General features: G+C 40.5%; 2 protein-coding genes across 2 annotated transcripts in view; one reads left to right on the top strand and one right to left on the bottom strand.

Annotated features, from left to right (window-relative positions):
- Positions 1–1,894: 1,894 nt before the first annotated feature.
- Positions 1,895–14,453, top strand: Akap14 (A-kinase anchoring protein 14; the record flags this gene model as incomplete). Its single annotated transcript, XM_052738204.1, has 5 exons — positions 1,895–2,732; positions 2,823–2,914; positions 6,422–6,625; positions 13,439–13,491; positions 14,253–14,453. Coding segments are annotated over 5 exons (1,281 nt in total), but the record flags the coding sequence as incomplete, so codon positions are not given.
- Positions 14,409–26,794, bottom strand: part of Nkap (NFKB activating protein) — a 26,002-nt gene continuing 13,616 nt past the window's right edge. The window contains exons 6-9 of the mRNA XM_052738196.1: positions 23,185–23,294; positions 23,021–23,096; positions 21,734–21,883; positions 14,409–18,347 (exon numbers count right to left, since the gene is read on the bottom strand). Of these exons, the coding sequence (XP_052594156.1) occupies positions 18,173–18,347; positions 21,734–21,883; positions 23,021–23,096; positions 23,185–23,294 (511 nt within the window). The 3' untranslated portion in view covers positions 14,409–18,172. The remainder of the gene's footprint in view (positions 18,348–21,733; positions 21,884–23,020; positions 23,097–23,184; positions 23,295–26,794) is intronic.

Raw genomic sequence — 26,794 nt, 5'->3', positions numbered from 1 at the left:
AGACCTGCTGGGTAAAGCCACTAGGAAACCTAAATGGGCTCCAACAGGTGACGGGGGGGGGGGGGGGGGGGGGGGGGGGGGGGGGACGGACTTGCTATGCATTCCTTGGCTAACCTAACATACACTATGTAGCCCAGGCTAGCCTTGACCTTGCAGCAATCGTCCTGTCTCCCAAATGTTAAGATTACAGACGTTTGCCACTATTCCCAGTTTCAAATCTCAGACCATAAGCCAGCAGAAAGCAGTGCCCACTGGATCCAGATACAAAGGAGGATACTCATAACCTTGACTTCCATTTACCATTTTTGAAAGGGTTAACAAAAGCTAATTAACACAAACAACACATATGTTCAGGTAAAGAGATGGTAAAAATAATAGTTTCTTCGAGATAATAGAATTATATACCTGGAAAACTCAAGAAGGAAACACCGATCTGCTGCCATGGCTTTTGATTCAATACACGCCCGTGTGTGTGTGTGTGTGTGTGTGTGTGTGTGTGTGTGTGTGTGTGTGTGTGTTGCTAGAGATGGACTCCAAGCCTTCCCAAGGCTAGATGAGTGGTCTACTATTACTGGAATACATTTCTATTATCTCAATTCACAACTTAAAAAAAAAAAGTTCATGCTGGGGCTGGAAAGATGGCTCAGTGGTTAAGAGCACATACTGCTCTTCCAGAGGACCCAAGTTTGGGTCCCAGCACCCACATCAAGTGACTTACAACTACTCATAACCACAGGCCTAGGGCAATCTAAAGCCTTCCTTTGGCATTTCTAGGCACCCGTGTCCACATGCACAAACCCACACACATATATTTAAAAATAAAAAATGGCTGGCCGGGCGGTGGGTGGCGCACGCCTTTAATCCCAGCACTCGGGAGGCAGAGCCAGGCGGATCTCTGTGAGTTCGAGGCCAGCCTGGGCTACCAAGTGAGTTCCAGGAAAGGCGCAAAGCTACACAGAGAAACCCTGTCTCGAAAAACGGAAAAAAAAAAAAAAAAAAAAAAAAAAAAAAAAAAAGGTTAAAAAAAAAATTTTAAAAAAAATAAAAATAAAAAATGGAATCTTAAAAATAATCACGTACCCTTTGTTGTTCAAAGCATGGACTGGGTCATTTAGAGCCAGTATTTGAAGTTAGTATTCAAGGAAGCTAGGAATTTTTTTTTTTTTTAAATTCATTTATTTATTATGTATACAGCATATGTGACTGCAGGCCAGAAGAGGGCACCAGATCTCATTCAAGGTGGTTGTGAGCCACCATGTGGTTGCTGGGAATTGAACTCAGGACCTCTGGGAGAGCAGTCAGTGCTCTTAACCTCTGAGCCATCTCTCCAGCCCGGAAGCTAGGAATTTCTCTACTACATTTTGATTTAAGTCTTCTCAGTTTGAACAATGGAAAATCCTTGGTTTTGAGGAAAGGTCCATCTCAGCAAGCAGATAAAAACGGTCAGCAGTAAGTAAGGTCCAACTCCCTTTACCCCTAGTCTCTTCTCAAGAGGCAGCCAGTGTTGCCTGAGTGTTTTGATCCTCCAGCAAACAGGATGTAGGGGTTGGAGAGATGACTCAGTGTTTTATGGCACTTGTTGCTCTTATGGAAGACCCGGGTTGGATACTCAGCATCCACATGGTGGCATGCAACCGTCAGTAACTCCAGTTACAGGAGATCCGATGCCCTCTTCTAATCTCTACAGGCACCAAGCATACACACTTGGTGCACAGACATGCACGTAAGCAAAACATTCACACACATAAATAAATAACTCTAAAAACATTTTTCTAAAAAGAGAGAGTGTGTACGTATGTGAGTGTGTTTGTGCCCTGTAACCCTGCACACATAGAATCAATTCTTGAGGTTGTTTGTTTTTTTTTAATCCAGGCAAAAATGAATAACAAAAAAAAAGCCCCCAGCCCCGAAGGGGAAGATTGTGGAGAAAGCTAGCACAGTCAAGACAAAAAAACCGGACGTTCCAGATCCCAAGAATGTTGCTACAGGGTCAAAAGACAGTAAGATCGTGGAGGACCCAAAGAAGCCTGGGACAGAGCAGAAAGAGAAAAAGACTGTGACTATCATTACAGATCCTCAGGACAAAAAGAGTGTGGCCGAGCCCAAAGAAAAGAAGACTGTGATGATCTCAGAGCCGAAAGACAAGAGGATGGTGACATTTGTGACGGACCTAAAAGACAAGAGGATTGTGACAGACACAAAAGAAAACAAGATTATGTCCATAGAGACGAAAGAAAAGGTGGTTGTGCCCGTCGTGCCAGAAGTAAAAGAAAAGAAAATTGCGCCGCTGGTGGAACCAAAAGAGATCCCAAAGGTGGTTGCGCCAGTCGTGCCCGTTGTGCCAGTCGTGCCAGTTGTTGCCCCCGCTGTGCCCGTTGCTGCGCCTGTTGTGCCCGTTGCGCCAGTTGCGCCAGTTGTGCCCGTCGTGCCCGCTGTGCCAGAAGTAAAAGAGAAGATCTCAGTGCCAAAGGTGAAAGAGAAGAAGGAAGTGCCACCTGTGCGGGAGCTAAAGAGACTCAAAGCTGTGCATGTCGTACCAGAGACAAAAAAGAAGAAGGCTGTGACCGAGATCAAAGAGAAGGCGCCCGCCGTGGAAGTGAAAGAGAAGAAAATTGTGCCCGAGGTCAAAGAGAAAAGGCTTGTGGTAGTAGAAAAAGTAGACGACGAGACAAGTGAGCTAGCTCGGACTACAGCTGAGAGCGTTGTGGCTGCAGCTGTTGAATTCGTGGAAGGTAAGCTTGTGGTTTATTTGCCTAAAGGATTGTCTCATTACTGGAACAGCACACCACCAGGCAACTAACCCACCCATGCCTTGTTTTCAGAAGCCAGAACCCCCATCAAGAACATCAAGTGGATCTCTCATGGGGATTTCACAGTAGAAAAGGGTCGGAAGCAAATTGAGGAGTTTATTTCAGTAAGTGACTTTGATCCCTCCAGTTTGGTACTCCAGGGTCTGAGCAACAACATCAACAATAAAAACAAACAAACAAAAAAGTCCTCCATTGATCAAAAGTTTGATGTCATGAAAACCAAAGGGGTGGTGTCAGAGACACCTAGAATAAGTAAACATAACTTTCTAGTGAGTTCCAAAATCAAGATTGAAAAGTTTTGCTTACTTGTTTTATGTTTTTAATGGAAGCGTTGTACCCCCTTCAGGGTAATATTCTTTTCTTTTAAAAGTGATCTTTTCATTTGATGTGTACTAGTGTTTGTTCATGCATGTATGCATGTATGTGCACCCTGTGTGTGCTTGGTGCCTGTGGAGGCTGGAAGAGGGGGTCAGATGGCCCGGAACTGGAGTTAGAGGTGACTATGAGTTGCCATGTAGATGCTGAGAATTAGATGCAGGTTCTCTGAAAGAGTAGTCAGCATACTTAATAGGCCATCTCTCCAGCCCTACTTTAATCTTTTGAGACAGGCTCTCACTATGTAGCCCAAGCTAGCTTGGAATTTGCTATGTAGATTAGGCTGGCCTCAAACACACAGAGATCCATCTGCCCCTGCCTCTCGAATGCTGGGATTAAAAGGGTGCACTGCTTCCCCAGCCAGTAAGCATTTTTAACCACTGAACTATCTCTCCAGCCCCAAGGTAGGACAATCTTTGAAAGAGGAAAGTGCAGCCATATTGCTATGCATCTGTATCATCCTAACTGTACATTTCCCAAGGAAATTCCACTTAAATACTTTGTCCATGCTGCCCTATTCAATGGGGGTGAGCTGGCCTAAGGAGATAGAAGCATCTCTAAAATAGCTTCCTCCAACAATATTAGTATGTTCATGTTAACAGAGGGGATGTGGATGGGTCAACTATCTTTATGTTCATTTATAGTACTGGAGACTGAACTGACAGCATTACCTGCACTACAAATGCTCCTATTGCTGAGATACTTTCTCCACGCAGGATCAATAGTTTTTTTGCTGTAACTTTGGAATATAGTTCCTAGATGGCAATGATGTGCGTGCCCATCAAGCGTCTTCCCACCTGCAACTTGTGTCTGGCTCTGACTCTTTCAGGTGGCTTCTGGGCAGTAGAAGCACAGCTGCTTTGCATTATGAGTAGGGTAGATAAAGGAGAATGGCTTGAAATCCCTTCTCATATACTTTTTCTGAAGGGAGATTCGTTGAAATTGGAGGTGAGCTCCCCTAGCCCAGTCCAAGCCTATAGTTCCAAGGGCAGTTTCCAAGGCCCTGGCCACTATAGCCAGGTGGTCCTTGGAGAACGTAGGAAAGGCTGACTTCTCGTCCACTATGCACCATGCACAGTTTCCAGTAGGAAGGACATCTAGAGCACTCTGGAAATGAGTGCTGAAACTGACTATTGAACATCCTGGAAAAAAAAAAAAGTTATATCTGGTTTTTAATCCAGACTGTGGGAATTTGTTTTGTTTTTGTTTTTTGAGACAGGGTTTTCCTGTGTAGCCCTGGCTGTCCTGGAACTTACTCTATGGACCCGGCTGTCCTTGAACTCACGGAGATCTGCCAGCCTCTGCCTCTGCCTCCCAAGCGCTGGGATTAAAGGCATGCACCACCACGGCCCGGCTTAGACCATGGGAAATCTTACCTGCCACAATGAGACATTCTCACTTTCTTTGGCCTTCAGAGCTAATCTTGTAGGTTTGAAGCCAGGCCTTGAGGAAAGTAGCCCTGGCTTCGCAGCACGGAGTGGTCAGGAGAAGTGAGGTAGAGGAAAACACAGGATAGATAGGAGGCTGCTGCCCAGGGTCTGGTGAGCACTAACAAAAGCTAAAGTGGAATAGTGGTACCAGGATCCAAGAGGAGTGGAGAGATGGAGAGCCACAGCAGGAGAGGGCACACAGGAATGAAAGTTAATGCAATATTACGAAGGACCAAAAGGACTGAATGAACAATATGCTCGTTCATATGCCTATGTGGAATTGTTAACCTTTTTGTTATTTCTTAGGATCTGTCCAAATTGTACCTTTTTTTTTCTGAGAAAGGGCTTCTCACTGGTTGGTCTGGAGCTCACTAACTATGCCAGACTTTCTGAGCAAGGATTTGCCTGTCTCTGCCTCCCCAGCACTGGGATTACAAGTACGCAGCACCACGAATGGCATTTTTTGTTTGTTTTTTCAAGACAGGGTTTCTCTGTGTAGTCCTGGCTGTCCTAGAACTCACTCTGTAGACCAGGCTGGCCTCGAACTCACAGAGATCCCCATACATGGCTTTTTAAGTGGGTGCTGGGAATTGAACCCAGGTCTTCATGATTACGCAGCAGGCACATTCCTGACTGAAATATCTCCCCAGCCTTCCTCCCCTTTTTGAGACAGAGACTTATGTAGCTCAGACTGGCCTGGAATGGTAGTTGAGGATGACTGAACTCCCAATCTACTCGCCTTCACCCCCTAGGGGCTGGAGTTATAGTCCTATACCACTATACCTGGCTTTGAATGGATACTGATGCTGTCAGTAGTATAGTTCATTTTAGTTGGCCATTCCCATCGTTACAGCAAAAGTAGGTTCAGACAGAGGAGATACCCCAAGGTCTTCAGTTAATATCTGCACACTGGCTCTTTAAGCCAGGTATGGCAACACATACCAGTAATCCCAGCACTTGGGAGGAGGAGTAGAAGAACTCTTGAGTTTGAGGCTAGCCTGGACTATGTAGTGCGACCCTGTCTCAAAGAGTCAAAAAGACCCGTGCTGGGAATCGAACCCAAGGCCTTACACACATGAGACAAACACTCTGCTACTGAGCTGCACCTCCCCACCCCCAGCCTGCCTTTTGAGGGCATGTGAATAATCCAATTGCCTGACTTATTCCTCTTCTGGGCTTATTTTATGTTTATACTTTATTATTGTGTGAGTAGGAGGTGGGGTCATGCACATGCCACAGTGCACATGTAGAGAGGTCAGAGGACAACCTTGTGGAGTTAGTTCATATCTCCTATCTCTACATGGATCCTGGGGGTTGAACTCAAGTCTTCAGGCTTGCATACAAGTGCCTTTACTGAGAAATCTCCCCCAGAACTTCGCCCTTCTTTTCTAAACCACATATAACAACAAATGAAGTAAGTCCAAATTTACAGATACTTGATTGGGTTCATTACCTTCCAGTCATCCATGTAGGTCTCCTGGGGTAAGCTAAGCAGAACAGCTATTCCAATCACTAATTATTCTCCAATTTAGCCCCACACTTGCCTCCCAAGTGAGGACATGAAGTGTGGTGTGTCCATACACACCTTAACCCTTGCCTCATTCTGCTTCCACCACAGTCCAAAGCTCATCTCAAATGTTTTGCATTCTCAGATTATTCCATCTCTCCTCTACTGTGGGAATAATTGAGAGCTGCTCCTAGTTTGAATCAAAATAAAAAAATGTTAAGAATTCAGAATCTGTAACCCTGACTGTTATGTACCACCTTTGCTGAACTGAACTGATTCTGCTTTTCTTTCTTGGTGAGGTTTCTCTAAATCCATTGAAAAAGACTTCGGGGTTTCAAACTCGCTGGGTGTACTATGCAGATTTTATTGAGAAGAAAGACTTAGTTCACTCCTTCCACTATATCTACCGTGTGTGCTGGAGTGCCCCCACTGCTGTAAGACCCTTGGCAAGAGTCAGTGCTTTCGCCTACTTTACCATCAAGTTCAACAAGAGCAAACCTCCGGTAAGCTCTTTTTTTTTTTTGCATCCTGGTCCCTTCAGTGAAGATTCAGCAATGATGACATCTTTAGTCATGGGCATCATCAACTCCCCACCCCCACATTGCAAAACATTGGGTTTTCGTGGGGACAGGTTCTGATCTTTAACTACTTAGATAGCCAAGGATGGCCCTGAAATCACGATCCTCCTGCCTCAGCCTCCCCAGTGCTGAGATCACAGGCTGTGTACCACCATGCTCGCTCTAGCAAATTCAAGCCATTTGTTTATTTACTTATTTATTTACGTGGTGCTGAGGATTGAACTCAGGGCCTTGTATATGCTAGGCAGTTACTCTGCATTGAGCTATATCTCCAGCACATCTTACTTGGTCCAGCTGCAGCACTTAATGACGATCACTCTGTCCCCCACAACACTTTGCATCTCCTGGGGTGCCGTGTGCCTCACTCACCATTCCTTTGCAGCAGGTACTGGTGTGCCTGCCTCACACTAGCAACTTCATGGTGAAATGTCCCAATACCCAGTCCCATTCTCTGTACTTATTTTATCCAGTCATATGGCTTTAACTATGGCCCAGAGCTGAGTACGTAGATGCATGCCTATAGTCCCACCTGCTCAGGAGGCTGAAATGGGAGGATCATTTGAATTCACATACCATCCTGAGCAACAGCAAGATCTACATTTCAAACACAAGCAAAACCTCAAGTTGGGCACAGTGGCACACAGTTTTCTCTTATCACTCCACTCGGGAGGTTGAGAATCACTTGAACCCAAGAGTTTACGGCAGGGTTGGAGAGGTAGTTCAGCAGACAAGAGCGCTTGCTGCTCTTGCTGAGTTTGGTTCCCAGGACCCAAGTCACAGGGCTCATAACTACTCTAGCTCCACAGGATCCAAGACCTCTAGTGATATAGAAATGTATTATATAGAAATGATAGGATAAAAGGGTAGATTATTGAATCTACTCTGAAAAGAAAAAAGGAAGGATATGGATATGATAAGATGAAAAGTTAGATTACTGAATCTACTTTTAAAAAGCAACTACTAGTTTTAAATATTTTACATTGGATTGGATTTTTCTATATTGTATACAAATTTTTTATATTGATACAAATTTGAGATTAATTTTGTTAGAACATACTGTACATATACTTCTAATCTTATTTAAGGTATTGTACCTATACAGTTCATTTAACAAGTAATACAAATTGCTAGTCCTTGAAAGTTATAATTACCAACTAATTAGGAACTGAAGAGATGCAGGTTAGTAGTTAGTCACCGATTAAAATAAAATTTGTAGTCATATTAGGTATGTTTTCAAGGTCAAACAGATATATTTTAGATAGGCCATCTTCAAACACTTCAGAAATCTACAGAATATGACATTTAAGATGTTTTAACAACATAGATTCTTTTTTTTATGACAATGAGACATGTCTGCTCCTGGCAGCACCAATCTACTTCAGAGAAGATGATGGGCATCGAAGAAGCTCCATATGGAGTTTCTTTATGGCAAAAGTTAGCCACTGGGCAAGAAAATGTCCTTACCTCAACTGCTGACAGTATGCTGTCTAAATGGACAAGCAGGACACAAAAGAAAGGACTGCCTGCCGAATCTTGCCAAGAAAAAGTAGGACAGCCCTTCAAAAAATCCTGCTTCACAGATGAATCTGTCAAATATGCTAGGCCTGTAGGCCAAAGATGGATGCCCCAATGTTGCAGAGGAACCTTGGGTGATTGTTCAGGCAGCCAGCTGTTTCTGTCATTTCTCACATTTTTTGGAAGTCACTTGTTTGCACTTCCTGCTTACTCAGTTAATATTATTTCCTTCTTGGGTCTCTGAGGGAGTTTGAAGATTAGATAGTTATAGTTTTCCTTGTTAACAAATTCGAAAAGAAACTCACCAAAGAGGTGTAAAGTGTATAAGTTTGAAAAACATCTAAAGATAGTTTTCAGTTGGTAATACAAGTTAGGATAGAAAGTGAATTAGGTACACTTTGGACTCACCAAAATGGATAACTAATGGAGTATTTTCTCTGAATTTGTCAAATTTTATGGAATGTACATTGTTAATGTAATTCTTGACTGTATATATTGTATATACTTATTGTATTTATTGTATATAGTTTTTCTTATATTAGTTATAGCCTTCTATTATTTTAGACAAAAAAGGGGAAATTGGGTATAAATTCTAATAAAATTTGCCTGAAGATCAGAAAACAGAACAAACCACTAGATTAAACATAGATGCCAGGCAGTGGTGGCACACACCTTTAACCCCAGTACTTGGGAGTCACACGCCTTTAATCCCAGCACTTGAGATCTCACATATTTGGGAAGCACACACACCATTAATCCCAGTACTAGGAAGGAAGTGATGGCTGGGCAGAGAAAGGTATATAAGGCGTGAGGAGACAGGAACTGAAGCTTTTTCAGGCTGAGGCGTCCTAGAGGTAAGAGGTGGCTGTGGCTTGTTCCTTTGTCTTTCTGATCTTTCAGCATTTACCCCAATATCTGGCTCAGGGATTTTTATTAAAAGACCAATTTAGGATTCACACTACACTATAGCTTCTGGATATTCATAAGCATATACCCCCCACACACACACACACACACAATTTAAAAATAAAATCCAGGGCTGGCTCTGTGGTTAAGAGCACTAGCTGCTCTTGCACAGGACCTGGGTTAGATTCCTAGCACCCAGATGGCAGCTCACAACCATCTGTAACTCCAGTCCAGGCACATGCGTGGGTGCACAAACATACATGCAGCCAAAACACTCATACATGTAGCACAAATCTTTAGAAGGTCTTATTAATAAAAACAAACCCGGGAGCCAGATACTGGGGTGAATGCTGAAAGATCAGAGCATCCGAACAAGCCACAGTTCACCTCAACTTGCCAACTTCTCAGCCAATCCTGTTTCCTCAAACTGGAAGCCTCTGAGTCCTCATCAGAATGGATCTCACCTGAACTGCTGCTCAAAGCTTAAAAGCCTAAAAGCCTCTAGTTCCTGGTCCTCACGCCTTATAAACCTTTTTGCTTCCTGCCATCACTTCCTGGGATTAAAGGTGTGTGTCTTTCCCAAGCAAGATATGAGATCTCAAGTGCTGGAGTTAAAGGTGTGTGCCACCACACCTGGCTGTTCCAAGTGATAGGATTAAAGGTGTGTGTGCCATCATTTTTTGTCCTCTATGTCTATCTAGTAGCTGTTCTATTCTCTGACCCTCAGATAAGTTTATTAGGATACACAATATACCAACCACATTTCCCCTTTTTTGTCTAAAATACAGTTATAATATAAGAAAAAGCATATACAGTATATACAGTCAAGAATTACATTAACAATGTCTAGTCCATTAACATTTGACAGATTCAGACAAAAAACTCCATTATATACATTAACAATGTCCAGTCCATTATCATTTGACAAATTCAGATAAAAATTTTCATTATTTATCCTATTTAAAACAAGCAGTTCCTTTTTAAAAATAGATTCAATAATCTTTTTATCTTATCATATCCACATACACATAAATAATAAAATAAAAAGGAAAGAAACTTAAAAATGTTTATACCTAGAAAAGAACTTTTTTTAAAAAGTGTTTATACCCAGCTTTGGTGACATAGTATGATTCCTTCACCTCAAAAATAAGAAAAATGAATGTCACTTAGACCTTATGATTTCCAAATCTCTAGCATATTTTGAGAGTTAATGAACATCTCACTTACTGTTTTTAAAACTGACTTTGTTGCTGTGGTTCTGGAGGTTGAACCTAGGACCTTGGAATGCTAAGCAAGTGCTTGACCACTGAGCTGCGTCCCCAGCCCTAGAACTGAATGCTTGATTTCCCATCCCACATCTAACCCACTTCAAGTCTTTGCATCTGAGTTGATGCCTCTTCCTTGACTCTTCTCTTTCCCTTAAACCATTAAGAAAATACGTACAGAATCCCACATCCTTCCCCACTGCCCCCCCCCCTCTCTCTCTCTCTCTCCACCCCCCCCTCAGGATTATTTCAATAGCTTAACTGGTCTCTCTCCTTCCGTCCTTGCCCACATGTAGTAGCCAGCTAGACTGAGCCCTTTAAAGTAAATTTCTGTCAGTCCTGTGTTTAAAGATTTATTTCTATTATGTGTGTGTGTGTGTGTGTGTGTGTGTGTGTGTGTGTGTGTGTGTGTGTGTGTGTACACATGTGCATATGAGTGCAGCTAACATACAGAGGCCAAAAAAGGGCTTCAGATACCCTGGATCTGGAGTTTCAGGCAGTTTGTAAGCTGCCTACCATGGGTCCTCTGAAGGAGCACTCTTTAACTGTTGAACCACCTCTCCAGCCACCAGTCCTTTGTATAAAATGTCCCCCAAGTAGTTCTGGAACTTCAAAGTGCATGGAAATTACTCGAAAATCTTGTTAAATGAAGATTCTGATTTAGCAGGTCTGGGTAGGTCTAGAGATGATACATTTTTTGGGGTTTTTTTGGTTTTGGTTTTGGTTTTTGGAGACAGGGTTTCTCTGTGTGGCTCTGGCTCAGTTTGGCCTCCAGAGATCCACAGGCCTCTGGCTGCCTCGTGAGTGCTGGGATTAAGGACGTGGGCTACCACCACCCAGCTGAGATAATGCATTCTTAACAAACTCCTAGGTAATTCTAACAGCGCACACCTAGAGGCTTATGTCTGAGTAACAATGGCCTATGAGCTATATCTAATATCTATTAGCATATATGTATGTCTTTATGTGTATACATATATATATGCATATATATATATGCATATATATATATATATGCATATATATGCTATTTCTGCTTTATTAGCCTTTCCTCTTTATTCTGCTTCTGCCACTCTGATCTTGCTATTCCTCCAGTAAACCAGAAACGTGCATTGCCTGTTCCCTCTTCTCTCTACTGCTTTCCCCTTCCCCTTCTTTTCTTCCTTCCTGTCTTTTTTCCTTTTTTATGTGTCAGGGTTTCATATAGTCCAACTCGAAATGCAGTTGAGGATGGTCTTGAAATTCTGATCCTCACTCACTCTGTAGCCCAGGGGGGCTGGCCTCGAGCTCACAGAGATCCGCCTGGCTCTGCCTCCCGAGTGCTGGGATTAAAGGCGTGCGCCACCACCGCCCGGCTGATGGAAAATTTCTTATGAATCATTTATGCATTCTTCCAGGAGTATTGCTTCTAAGACCCCAAGGAAAGTCCTGAACACACTACCCCTCCCACTTTTAGGGAGATATCCTTATCTACTTGAAGGTCTTCCTCACGCCCTGGAGGTTGTGACACACATAGAGAAAACAGAGGTCTCTTTATGAGGCTGTGAGACATTCTTGAAATATCTGTCCCCTACTTACTGAGGAACAAGATAATCAAAAAGGTACACTCAAAAAGGTCAACAAGATTCGGTGGGCTAGAGGAGTTGGCCACAGTTCAGACTGCAAGCCTCTTCCCGCTGTACACTCCGACAATTATGTGGCATATACAGCAACAAAGTTAGATTAGCTTAAGTTACCACGTCAGAATTTGAATAATAAGTGCAGCAGCTTTGGCCTGAGGATTTTTCCTGGGCACTCTGACCTTGAAGAGTTAATAATCCACTGCTTCGGACATGGCAATATGTGTGGGCTGGCTTGAAAATTTTGTTTTGGTCTAGCATCCTTGAAGCAACCGAAGCTACCGGCCTGAGCACAGGCTGTCATATACCTCTAGATTCATAAAAATTGGGTTATGGGTTAATGATTAAAAATGATAACTCTGTTCATCAATGATGTCAAAACTTGAGGGAAAATGATTGGAAAAGATAACTCTGTTCTATCATAATTTACCAATGATGACTAAAAAAGGAACAAGAAAAAGTGAAACACATGTCCAAACACAAAAATGGTATGATCTATGTTTTGGAACATGAATGCATCCCTACTTACTAAATTTTGTATAAATAAAAAAGCACTCTGGCTGCTAGTCCATCAGGCTGCAAGATTCTCCCCCCCCCCGCCCCTCCCCCCAAAAATTCTGATCCTCCTGCCTCTACATCCCAAGTGCTAGGATGACAGGCATGTGTCACTATGCTCAATTTATGTGACACTGGTTTAATACATGCTAGAGAAGTATTCTACCAACTGAGCTACATCCCCAAACCCTCCCCACTTTTTGAGACAGGGTCTTGCTATGTAGCCCTGGCTGACACTGAACTCACTTGGTAGACCAGGCTGGCCTCAAACTTGTGACAATCCTTCTACCTCTACCTCCAGAGTACTGAGATTATAGACAGGTGCCATCATGCCTGGCTTCCTTTCCTTTTTAGTCAGGGTCTTACTATTGTAGCTATTGATCCTCCTGCCTCAGCAGGTATGTACCACCAGTACTGGTAGCATAGCAAAACCCCTGCTTCAATGAAAATTGCCCAACCTTGTTCATCTGTTATTTCCTTCTGGTTCCATTCCTAAGAGGTGAGAGGCATGGCTGACTAAACTGGAGTACGGAAAGAAGACAACAAAACTAAACCTTGATATAAAAACACTCAACAAGCACAACCCCTCCCCCTGCCAACAAAAGTAATAGGGCAAAAGACCGAACGAATCATGCTCTACTGAGAAACACACGCCTCTAGCAATTGTCTCCAATCCTGTGGTGTAGCTTAAGGTATCTGTGACCAAACACATCTTTGACAGAATCAGATTGAAGTGACACAGAACCAATTAATGGACTCCCAGTTAATAAAGAAGATGGGTCCTGAAAATGCAAATATATACTTATGGATAAGGGAAGAGTGGGAGAATTAAGCATTGGTGTGCTGCTCCAGGCTTAACATTTGTCCTTCTCTCTTAGGATATGCCTGTTGAAGTCTCTTATGTCTTTGAGAATTCAGGACTACTTCAAAGGTAATTAAAATTTGGAGACAAAGGTTGTCACATTCTAGGAATCCAGCAGGCCCACGGCCACAGACAATTCATGTAGGGCTCACCTCACCTTTGACCACTTACCCTACAGTATGGGCTAAAAGTAGGAGTCTAGCATTAGTCTAGAAAATTGTTTTCCTGTAATTAGAAACTTAAGGATTAGTTGATAGAACAAAGTAGGGCAAAGTGTGTCATGTCTGTTATTTCTCCAGAAACTTTAAAGCTTGAGTGTGTGTGTGTGTGTGTGTGTGTGTGTGTTGCTGGGTATCAAGCCCAGGGCCTTGCACACACTAGGCAGGTATACTCTACTACTGAGCTACAGCCCTAGCCCTCTTCAGAAAAACTTCAGAATTATACTGAGTTTACTATGATTAATAATCCCTTTTAGGCATTGTAATTCATGTCTATAACCCCAGCACTTGGGAGGTTGAGGCAGGAGAATTGTTGTAAATTTCGGACTTGTCTGGACTATAGAATGAAATCATGTTTCAGGACCCCCTTCCAATAAAGATCCACAGGAAACTCACACTGAATTCGCTCACATGTAACAACCCATGTTACTGCATTACAGCTCTCTAAAAGCCTTTTTATATAGGTTTAAAGGACGGTAAGGAATGGAGCTAGAACCCTGCCAGAATCTTGCTCACTGGGAATGTAAGGAGGGAATTTCTGCCTCAACGTTTTGCTTGATTATAAAAACTTTGTGTGGGCATGTGTGTGTGTGTTTTTCCCTTCCTCTACAGACCAGGAAGTATTCGATTCCGAGAACAATGGCTGAGGGACATCACTGAAACCAAACAAATTTTGTTGGAGTCGATCCCTTTTAAAGTTGTCTGATTCTTGTGTCACATTTGAGGACTCCTTTAACAATCAATACATTAAAAATATGAAACAGCACATCAAACCACATAATATTTATTGAATAATAAACTTGTAGTACACAACCCAACTGCGTTTTTGCTTTTATTCATTATCCATTCTGTAGTAAGTTTTGTTGTTGTTGTTTTTGAAAAGATTTTTCTCAACACTACATCATGATTTTGGAGTCTGGCAAGTACAGAGTTGAATTTCAAACATTGCTAAAGTTCACCCATTGGCCCTTAGCTGTTTGGTCCTTCTCTGTGCCTACCTCCAGGCTTGATACACATTTTTATGGGTATGCTGGGTAACAAAATGGCAACAATTCTGTAGCTCATCCTAAGCAGTCTGAAAGGTTCTCCTACTCACAGACCTCTTCTACTATAAGGTAAGCCTCAATGCCAAACTCTGAAAGGGAATGTTTTGGCTTCTAGAACACTTCATCATGTTTATTATTACAATGAAACAGAGACGGGTTACCACCCATATTTATTTCTGGTCTTGTTTCTACCTTCACAGTGAATCATCATGTATTCCTACTTTCCCAATAAGACTCCTAAGCCTGGTCACACAATTTTAAAATACTCAAGACAAAATTACTCTACACTTTGAGTGACAAAGACATACAAGGAACACAGAATACTTGTAACAATACATGTGGTAGGACTGAGCAACTTTTCTATTTTTTACTATTATCTTTGTACAACAAATTCAAAAAAGGAGAGAAAATCCCATGAACAACTGGTGAAGAGGTGAGAAACTAGCTTGTCTCTTTAGAGAACAAAATAAGTATTTCAATTACAATAGTTCTACACAGATTTTACATGGGCCTAAAGAACTAGGAAGAATACAGACAGAACTAGGAAGAATACAGACAGAGCTAGGAAGAATACAGACAGAACTAGGAAGAATACAGACAGAGCTAGGAAGAATACAGACAGAACTAGGAAGAATACAGACAGAGCTAGGAAGAATACAGACAGAGCTAGGAAGAATACAGACAGAACTAGGAAGAATACAGACAGAACTAGGAAGAATACAGACAGAACTAGGAAGAATACAGACAGAACTAGGAAGAATACAGACAGAACTAGGAAGAATACAGACAGAACTAGGAAGAATACAGACAGAGCTAGGAAGAATACAGACAGAACTAGGAAGAATACAGACAGAGCTAGGAAGAATACAGACAGAACTAGGAAGAATACAGACAGAACTAGGAAGAATACAGACAGAACTAGGAAGAATACAGACAGAGCTAGGAAGAATACAGACAGAACTAGGAAGAATACAGACAGAACTAGGAAGAATACAGACAGAACTAGGAAGAATACAGACAGAACTAGGAAGAATACAGACAGAGCTAGGAAGAATACAGACAGAACTAGGAAGAATACAGACAGAACTAGGAAGAATACAGACAGAGCTAGGAAGAATACAGACAGAACTAGGAAGAATACAGACAGAACTAGGAAGAATACAGACAGAGCTAGGAAGAATACAGACAGAGCTAGGAAGAATACAGACAGAGCTAGGAAGAATACAGACAGAACTAGGAAGAATACAGACAGAACTAGGAAGAATACAGACAGAGCTAGGAAGAATACAGACAGAACTAGGAAGAATACAGACAGAACTAGGAAGAATACAGACAGAACTAGGAAGAATACAGACAGAACTAGGAAGAATACAGACAGAACTAGGAAGAATACAGACAGAACTAGGAAGAATACAGACAGAACTCTAGCCACTATCTTGTTCATTGGGAATGTAACAAAGAAGAAATTTCCTAGCTCAATGTTTTGTTTGATTAGAAATGTGTGCGTGTGTGTGTGTGTGTGTGTTTTGTAAACCAGGAAGATTTGCTTTGGGAAACAATGGCTGAATTAGAGCTCCGGTGACAAAACACAGTTTGAAGCAATAACACAAATCAGCTGAAAATAAAATACTTTTAGCCTTCTACTTTTTTTAAGGATCTGTCGTTGACACTATTCTTTGCAGATCTTATTCAAATGACCTCCGATGCAAGGAATGGTAGGTTTTGAAATAAATTCCTACCTTTTCTTTCATTGAGTATATCTACTCTATGGAGAAGAAGAATCAAAATAAAACCCATAATACTTATACGCCACAAACTTGTCACATTTAAACTACATTGCCTATGAAAAATAAAAACATATTCATCCAGTTGCTAGGAGCCAGTTAACAAAAAATAATGCCCCTACAGAATAAATTTTAAAGTAGGGATTATAAACTTTACATTGTATTACAGGAGGAAGTGTATGGATTAATAAGACTTCCAACTTTGGAACCTAGCTTCCATTAAACTTTAGGAAACTACAGACTTACTAGACTGAGAAGTATAGATACAGTGAAACAGTTTCAAGTCCAAAGATCACAGATGTTACTACATGCTAACTGCTGATCAGTTCAGCAGTTGTGGGTTAAAAAACACATTTCCCCAGAACATATATTAAACTTATCAAACAGTGATAAAGTGAGGAGCGTTTCTACAAAGTTAAGGATTAAAGACATTGATAGATATAAAAAAGCTGAAGAGCTTAACAATGTTTAAAATCAAATCTGATAGCCAGGTGCAGTGGCACACACCTCTAATCCTAGCACCAGGAAGGCAGAGGCAGTCAGAACTCTAGGAGTCCCAGGCCATCCAGGGCTACATAGTGAGACTCTGTCTCAAAAAAGAAATCCAACTACATAAAGGACACAATTGAAAACGTTTACTATTTTACTTTCATCATCATGAAACAGCTAATTAAAATACTGACTTATATTTTCCCTCATTAGCACTCCTGACACTCATTCTTTTACATATTATCCTATCATTAAATATCAGTTTAGATAGAAATAGTCCTCTTACATTGGCACGACAACAGACTTCCCAAGACTGTATTTGAAAAAAATTTTTTTTGCACTGTTGGGGATGCAGCTCAGGGCCGCACGCATGCTAAGCACATGTTCTAATGCTGAGCTATACCCTGGCCATGGAAAGAACTGTTTTAAGTAATTTATTAAGAACTTACAACATCTAATGTTCACATTTTCTATTCCACACATATGTGAGTTAGACTTTTGGTTTGCTTGTTTTTAGAGCGGAGGTAGACTTAGCCCAAAATACATTTCTAGGGCTGACTATAGAAACAAGTCAGTTTTCAAATTCCAGCATTGCCTTTTACAGCAACACCATCATTTTGTTAACAGAAATAGCCTCCTACATAGTTTCTGTCTAGCCCATTTGTAACACATTCAAGACAGAGATATGAAATTCCCAAGTTCGGCTGGGGTAGGGGCAGACACTGAATGGAGCTAAAAATATTCACACCAAATCACAGAGTGCGATTGAAGTTTCTTATTCTGTTGACACTTTCTCGCTATGCCGCCTTCCTAACATTGCAGGATTTCCTTCAGAATTTGGACTTTCAAACCAGAAAGTTAGGGTCAATCTTAAAAAGCCCCAAGTAACTTACTAATTATATCAACAAGCATCTGTTACTGAAGGACTGAAGGATTCCGAAGGCACAGAAGCACTGAAAAGCCACTTCAGAGCACAACAGCCTTTTTGGCTGGGCATGGTGGCACCCATCTGGAGTCTCAACACTTGGAAGATGGAGGCAGGACACCCAAGAGTTCAGAGTATCCTTGGCTACAAAGCTTGAGGCCAACCTGGACTACTTGAAACCATACATCAAAAAATAACCCCAAACACAAACAAAACAATAACCTTCTTTTATGTCTAGAACCCACAATTCCCTTGTTAAAACTGCCCACTTGTAAAGCCAGCAAGTCGTCACTTGTCGTCCTTCCCTTTGGTCTTTCTGTACACCATCTCTCGAAAGCTGGCCAGAATCTTGTTCTCCCTCTTCCGTCTTTCTTCCTGGTTAAAGGATGCAAGGGCTCTCTTCTCATCCGCACTGTAGATCTGGTTCTCTTTCCGCAGCCGCACAGCCTCCATTCGGCGATGCCTGAAGACAATTTTATCTTCGACTTAATTTCTTACTAATAATTCCTACAGCATATCCTCATGAATCCTTTCTTAATATAGAATCTACTTAAAAGGTGACAACAGAACCTGGAGATGGGTCATCAAATGACTCTACATTTTATCTAGTGATGCCCCTTTTCCTTTAACCTATTGCTAGTATTCATGATCTCCAATGTTTGTCAACATAGTAGATATTATCATTCATTTCACATACTAAAGACATAATTCTGTTTTCCTTATTTCTAATAAACTGAAATGGAAAACTTATTAAATATTTTAGGTGATGTGTATTTTGGGGGTGGGGGTTGTTTGTTTTTGAAAGAGTTTCATGAAATAACTCTGGCTAACATGGCTGACCTCAAACTCCCACAGATCCACCTGCCTCTGCCTCCCAAGTGGTGCAATTTAAGGCATGTGCCACCATGCCCAGCCAGTAATAGTGGTTTTTGTCTTTGTGGAGTCCATAGCAGGGCAAATGAAAGATTTATCTTAATTAATCAAGTGGTACATCAATGTTCAACTTTACTAATACAAAGAAGAGAATCAAGTCTAAATCTATAATTGAAGAGGAATTCTGTGGCTAGTTTAATTTCCTTAGAATCCAGAAGTTTCACAAAGAAAAGGGGGATTCAGTCTAAAAGTTAGATGAGTAATATATAGAAACTGAGGAAAACTATGATGTTGGATTCAAAAGGTCTGTTATTCAGAGAGAAAAATGAATGACCTCTTTTGTGCATATGTACCCAAACCCTACATAATTAGTTGAAGAGACTTATCTCTAGAAAAACCAGGAAAGACTGGGTAAGAAGAGGAGAGAATCATTTCAGGTTAGTGTGACGGTATCTAGGGATAAGATGGGAGAGTCGAGGAAATGGCAATATACTTAGGTTGCTTAGAGTATAGTGAGTGTCCTGTGCAGTTACATGGGGCAGAAAGCAATACAGAATGATGCTATAATGAACGCCCACATGCCTGTCTCTAGTCTGTGGGAAAGATTTTCTCTTGGGCACCCCAGTGTAGTGCTGCTTGGTTATACTGCACATGAGAGTCCAACTTTCCACAATGTCACACTGTTAATGGATATACTACTAGCATTGTTTAGGAGCTCTTGTGGCACCATATCCTTTCAATATCTGGCACTGTCAGAACTTTGAACCTTTTCCTATTAAATGTAGACAAACAGTATTTCACTGAGGTCTTGATTTCCATTTCCAATAAAAATGAACATCATTTAGTTTATGTATAGGACATATGTATTCTTTTGATAAATGGCCCTTTCTGTCATTTCTTTTATAGTTGTTCATTTCAATATTCTCATTACCAATACTTTATCAATTGTGTGTATCCCAAGAATCTTATCTGAGCCTGGAATTTGCACATTTAATGGACACAAGTTCATACTTTCAGCCTAGGCAAATTTCTGGGCAGCACATTTTGTTTTGATTAGAAAATACAGTTTTATCTAAAAGGCACCCTCTCTGAAAGTATGTAATCTAGTGGCACTGCTTTTTATATCTGGTGATTCACTGTTCTGCATTCTTCTTTTAACGTACGGATGACATTTTTCCTATCCCATTTCCTGAATACTTCTTTCTACACAGATCTGACATGCTATCTCTTTCATACACAAAATTCCACACATGTATAACTGTCCTTGGACTCTGCATTTTATCCACTGAATAATTAGGTTATTCACTATGCTTCCTAAATCCTAAGTGCCTTAACTCTCCTCTCTCGTAGGTCACATCTTATTTGCCTACTCTTCTTCAGAACTAACACGGCTACTCTTAGTCTTTTAGTCTAACAAACACACTTTAAAACAGCTTTACTAAGTTTGAAATTTTATTGAATCTATAGATAAATTTGAGAGAACTGACTTTACAATATTGCTAGCCTATCTTTAAACATGGTCTGTCTCCTTTGATATGTCTTCTTTAATGTTTCATTTATTGATTGATTGATTGATTGATTTTTTTCAAGACAGGGTTTCTCTGTGTAGCTCTGGCTGTCCTAGAACTCTCTGTAGACTAGACTGGCCTCAAACTCACTGAGATCTGCCTGCCTTTGCTTCCGAGGTGCTAGGATTAAAGATGTGTACCACCACGCCCAGCTAAATTTTTTAAATTTTTATTTTATGTGTATGAGTGTTTTGCCTGAATGTATACCTGTACATCACATATGTGTAGTGCCTGCAGAGGCCAGAAGAGAACTTCAGATCCCTGGGACTGGAGTTACAGCTGGTTGTGAGCTGCCACGTGAGTGCTGGGAATTGAACCTGGGTCCTCTGAAAGAGCAGCCAGTGCTATTAACCACTGAGCAATGTGTCCATCCCCCTAATGGTTCTTAACATTTTATAGTTTTTCCCTGTGGGGGTCTGGGGATTCTTTTGTTAAGATTTATTTCTAAATCATTCATATTCTGATACTATATAATATATTAAACTATAAATGTTTAATTATAATTCCTTATATATTATACATTGTTAATTATATTAATATATATTAATGATATGTTAAATTATATTTTCTAGTTGTCTGTAGAACAACTGGTTCTGTAATAACTTTATATACAACCATTTGTTAACCCTCTGAAGAGTCTTTGGGACCTTGTATGTAAACAATCATCTCAATCACAAAAATGGCTATGTTGACCTCCTTACTGATCGCTACATCTCTAATGATTCGCCCTTATACCGTCATCCTCCAAAGTAATGCTGCTTTTCAGAAATCTAAGATTCTGAGGGATGCTTCAGAGGTCTCTGGTATCAATTCAAAATAGTTAACTATTTTAATAAGTAGTTTGTAATCTTAAAGAATCCACAGGCAGTGTGAGTTCAGTACTCCTGCCCTTCCTCTCCCCGATTAGTCAGGTATTTTCTGATTCTTCCAGAGTCCTATTTCCTCATGCTGAATCTGACATCTTTCATGACTCGTAACTGATATTCTGTTCCAGAAATTCTGGTCCTCTGAGAACTGGAGGAAGATTACCTTGGGACAATTCTTTCCTCACTACTGGAAGCCTACATTCCTTTATGATAGATGGCTGAATTTAACTCATTTTTTATTTTACAGGGGGAAAATTATACTAAAATATGAATAAGAAATGAAACTGGAAACGATTGCTTCTTTAAATTTGGAGATATTATAGAGTTTGAGGCTAAGTTTTATACGCAGTTAAACCTTTTTTAAGTATGTTTCTTCTAATGAAACCAGTACCGTGTGTGTCCGTCCGCATGTGTGTATATGTATACTCTATTTCCACTAGGAAATAGTCACTTAATGAAAACAGATCACCAAATACAATCCTAGTAGGAAGAAAGAAGGAAGAGAGCCAATTATGGAAATGGACTCAATGTCAAGGAAGTACCTGCTACCGCTCATTACGTAACCCGAACATTCAAATGATGCGATCTCTTCACTTGTCAAGCCAATTTCACCTCTTCGTGGGATTCGCTTTCCAGCTTTTACATATTCAGCCATAGCTGCACCTTCACCAGGTAACAGAGCGTGGCCATAACTACAAAGTAATTCAGAATTCACAGTAGTTATCGCCACAGAAAAGGAGAGCACAAATCATTTTCCCTCAGATAGCAGTAAGAACAACAGTGCTGAGCAGTATTGTGCCTGGTGTGAATTACTTACATTTTATTAGAGAACATGGTACTATGAGCTATATTACTAACCTAGAAATGTATAAATAATTTGGAAGAACAAAAGAACTAACATTCACAAGTATAGACTCACACTTTATAATTGTGGGTTAATTCATCAGGTATTACTATTACTGCTTCTGTCCTCAGCTCATTCTCTATAAAAAAAAACCCAATATATAATAGATCTCAAAATAACTTGTAACAAACAATAATACCATACAGTAAAAATTATCTTTTGTCTTTTATTATAAGTTTTTAAAAGCAGTTCAGTGATGGTTTCTTGCATTCCTATTAAACTTGAAGCTTACAAAATTTATACAATTATAAAGGTAACTACACTACACTATTAAGGCAAACATAAATAATAGATTGCATGGGCTGCCAAGGAGGCTCAGAGGGTAAAGACATTTACTGTCAAGTCTGTTGACCTGAGTTTAATCCCTAGCACCCATATGGTAGAAGGAGAGAACCAAGTTCTAAAAGTTGTCCTCTAATGCCTCCCCCTCCTTTTTCCCTCCCCGATACAACATTGATAAACTAATACAAACTTTAAAAATTACACTGCATAGAAGAAACAGAAAGTGCTATGAGGATTAAAGAGGGCTAGAAATCACAGCTCCTTGCAGAGAAGCATTGGGACTCACCATATGCTCCTTCTTTTGGAAAGGGGCTTTGAAGGATAGTTGAAGATCTTGTTTTTATTTTGTAGAAACAGAGTCTCATGTAGCCCAGACTGGCCTTGAGATCACAATGTAGCCTAGAATGTCCTTGAATTCCCGATCTCCCTGCCTCATCCTCCCAAATGCTGGGATCACAGGCATAAGCACCATACCAAGCTAAGAAAATACTTTAAATACTGCAAATACACTACTACTGGCTGAAGGCACAGCAGTGGCAGCCTGCTAACCTAGCATGAGCATACTCAGCACTGCAGAAAACAAAGCAAATGACCTACAACAAAGAAAACCGCCCAAACCCCACAACTGTACACTGCTACTTACTTCAAAGGCTTATCATCTTGGGAGGCAAGTGTTTTGGGAGCCTCTGGGCCAATGAGATCTGATGGTTCTTCTGCCTCTGCATGAAAGATATTAAGAAACACATTCACATCTTGACTAATCAGTTAATGTTTCATGTTTTGAGTTAGTCAGCTGTGAGAACCTACTTGATCGATCCTTCCAAGGATTCTCTAGAAATTCTTCTTGGGACTCTTTAGAGCTTGAATCACTAGACTCTTTTCTGTTCTTCTTGGACTTCTTTTTCTTGTATTTCTTCCTACAGGGATTATAATTTAATACAAATTAAGTATTCTAGTGTTAAAAGGCATTCTCAGTTTTCCTTTTAAAGAAAATTTTGTAAAGATGTATTTATCATGTATACAGTGTTCTGCCTGCATGTGTCCCTGCAGGCCAGAAGAGGGCACCAGATCTCATTACAGATGGTTGAGCGCCACCATGTAGTTGCTAGGAATTGAACTCAGGACCTCTGAAGAGCAGTCAATGCTCTTAACCTCTGAGCCATCTCTCTAACCCCTTAAAGAATTTTTTTAAGATTTATTTTATATGCATTGGTGTTTTGCCTACATGCATGTCTGTGTATGGGTGTCAGATCTCCTGGAACTGGAGTCACAGATAGTTATGAGCTGCCATATAGGTGCTGGAAATTGAACCCAGGTCATCTGTAAGAACAGCCAGTGTTCTTAACCACTGAACAATCTCTCCAGCCCCAGGCATCCTCAGTTTTCAAAGGTTAATGAAAATTATCTGAATTCCTAGCTTATTCAAACTTTTCAATTCAATCTTCTCAGTTAACCAAGTAGTATTTTACTATCAACAAGAAATGACTAAAAGATCAATGAAATACAGTTATCATGTAGAAAGATAATAGAAATGAAATAGCTTAAAACCTAACTCTCAGGCAGGAGGTGATAGCTTATGTTTGTAATTGTTATGGAACAATCTTTTAGTATACTGTAAAGAAGTGTCACTCAGACTGGTTCAATAAAAAGCTAAATGGCCAATAGCAAGGTGGGATTTTGGGGGCAGAGAGAATGTTATGAAGAAGGCAGAGTCATCAGCAAGATACAGAGGAAGCAAAACATGCAGGATGCGAGGTAAAAGCCATGAGCCACGTGGCACCACACAGATGAATAGAAATGGGTTAATTTAAGTTATAAGAGCTAGTCAGAAACAAGCCTAAACTCCGTGTTGTGATTTGGGAGCTGGCTGGTGGGACAGAGCAAGACTAGCTACAAATGGCATCCAACATCCAGGCACATATTTCCACATAAGACCTGAGAAAGCTTAAAAAATAAAAAGGCTCCAAACACACAAAAAACATGGCTTCCTAGTCCTGCAGACTCTCATCATGCAGGCTGCAGTACAGAGACACATCTCCTGGCTGCAGTCTACAGGCTTGAGCTGCCAGCTCGCCATGAGCTAAGCTGTGCAGCAGTTTAAGATTTTACTGATGCAGACACAAAAAGTTACAGATATGCAGTAAAACAGGTTCAGATGGAAAAATAAACCTCTAAACAGGTTACACTGTGTTTAACAATGTGTGTAGGCTTAATAAAAAGGGTATAGACAGTCATAAAAATAAATAGTTTAAGAATAATAAAGTCTTTAAAGAAAAAGTAATAAAAAAAGAAGCCACATAGAGATGGGAAGTATACAGGAAGTCTGGATCCTGTATGTTATTGTGCTGTTTTAATTTTCTGATTGCTGATGAACAAATGATAGCTGCTGAGAAACACTGGATTATGGAAACTGTTAAACTAAACTATCATATATATTTTTTAAATGTCTTAACTTCAAAATGGAAGCCAAAAAATACGTTGTGTTGGAGAAGAGGTTATGCTTATGTTTCCACAGAAAACAAAAGGCTGTGGATTCATTCAAGGTTAAAGAGGATCAGCTTTAATCTGGGGAGATCCTCTGAAAATCCTGGCTACAGATATAAAGAAATAAACCTAGAAAAACTGCAAGACAGGTAATGTATATCTTACCTATACAACACACAGTCCATACTTGTGTTAATGTAGATATGTCTGTTACCTTTGAATATTTATGTGTTTTCAGAGCAAGAACAGACACCAACGAAAATGAGTGGCCCAGGTGATCTAGCCTTTCAGAGTACCTCTGTAGTAATTTCCTCAGAGTTCTGCATCCAGAACAGCTTCAAGGCTGCTAGATGAGATGGTCCAGCCTCACAGACAATTCTAGCCAGGACTTGATCATTACTCTAATTTTCTCAGGGCCCTCCAAAGATGTTAGCAAAAAGCAGTCTAGAAAACACAACACTCACAATCCCAAGAGATGAGGGTGGGTGGTTCTGGGCCATGAGGTGGATTATGGATGTTTGTCATTGTTTAGGGGGGGTTGGTTACAAGTTGTTATTGATCATGGTCAGAGAGAAAGCCAAACAAAGAAGATTAGATTCAGAGACCTCTTTTTAAAAGGAAAAAGGGGGATATAGAAATGATATGATAAAAGGATAGATTACTATATCTACTTTCAAACTAAAAAAAAAAAAACAATCAACCACTAGTCTCAAATATTTTACATTGGTATGGATTTTTGTATATTGATACAAATTGAAGGTTATTTTTATTAGAACATACTATACATACATTTCTACTCTTGTTTAAGGTATTGTACCTATGCAGCTCATTTAACAATGTAATGTAAATTTCTAGTCCTTGAAAGTTATTATTATAAAATATTTAGAATAATAAATATAGGTTAGTAGTCACCTATAGCAAGCAGTCATGTTAGGTATATTTTCAAGGTCAAACAGAGATATATTTTAGACAGACAGAAGGTCTTCAAACACTTCAAAGACTAAAGAATACGGCATTTCTGCATGGGACCAACCTAGACCCTCTGCATGTAGGTGACAGTTGTGTGGCTTGGTCTGTTTGTGGGGCTCCTGGCAGTGAGACTAGGACCTATCCCTGGCACATAAGCTAGCTTTTTGGAACCTATTTCCTATGGTGGGATACCTCACTCAGCCTTCAGCCTTGATGCAGCAGGAGTTGGGGGGTGGGGGATATGACTTGGTCCTGCCTCAACTTGATGTGCCATGCTTTGTTGATTCCCATGCTTTGTTGACTCCCATGCTTTGTTGACTCCCATGGGAGACCTTACCCTTTCTGAATGGAGACAGAGGAAGAGTGACTAGGGAGAGGATAGAAGGGAGGTGGGGGGAGAAAACGGGAGGTGAGGAGGGAGGGGAAACTGTGGTTGGTATCTAAAATAAATTAAAAAATAAAAAATTTAATAAAAAAATATGGCATTTAAAATGTTTTGTTAACATAGGGCTTTTCATGACAATGAGATACATGTGTTACTGCAGCAAAAATTTACTTCAGAAAAGATGATGGGCATTGAAGAAACTCCATATGGAGTTTGCTTTCAATGTGGCAAAACTAACCATTTAGATGAGAAACTGCTCTTGTCTTGACTGTATGCTATACAAACTGGACAAGCAGGACACAAAGGAAAAAGACTGTCAAACTTTGCCAAAATAATTTCCTGCTTCATAGAAAAGTCTGCCAGGCAATTTATAGGACACACAGGAAAGTGACTGCTGAACTTTGCCAAGCCTAGTGCAACAGTCTTTCAAAATCCCTGCTTCATAAAAATGTCTGTCAGATATTCTAGGCCATAGGCCAAAGATGGATGCCCCAACATTGCAGAGGAACCTTGGGTGACTGTCTAGGCAAACAGCTTTCTCTGTCATTTCTATATGTTTGGAAGTGGCTTACACTGCAC

The sequence above is a fragment of the Peromyscus californicus genome, unplaced genomic scaffold (genome assembly GCF_007827085.1).
Source record: "Peromyscus californicus insignis strain IS unplaced genomic scaffold, ASM782708v3 Scaffold_10__1_contigs__length_136768540, whole genome shotgun sequence".
NCBI classification, from domain to species: domain Eukaryota; kingdom Metazoa; phylum Chordata; class Mammalia; order Rodentia; family Cricetidae; genus Peromyscus; species Peromyscus californicus.
The sequence above is the reverse complement of the archived record's forward strand: the minus strand, read 5'-3'. Positions and strand labels throughout refer to the sequence as shown.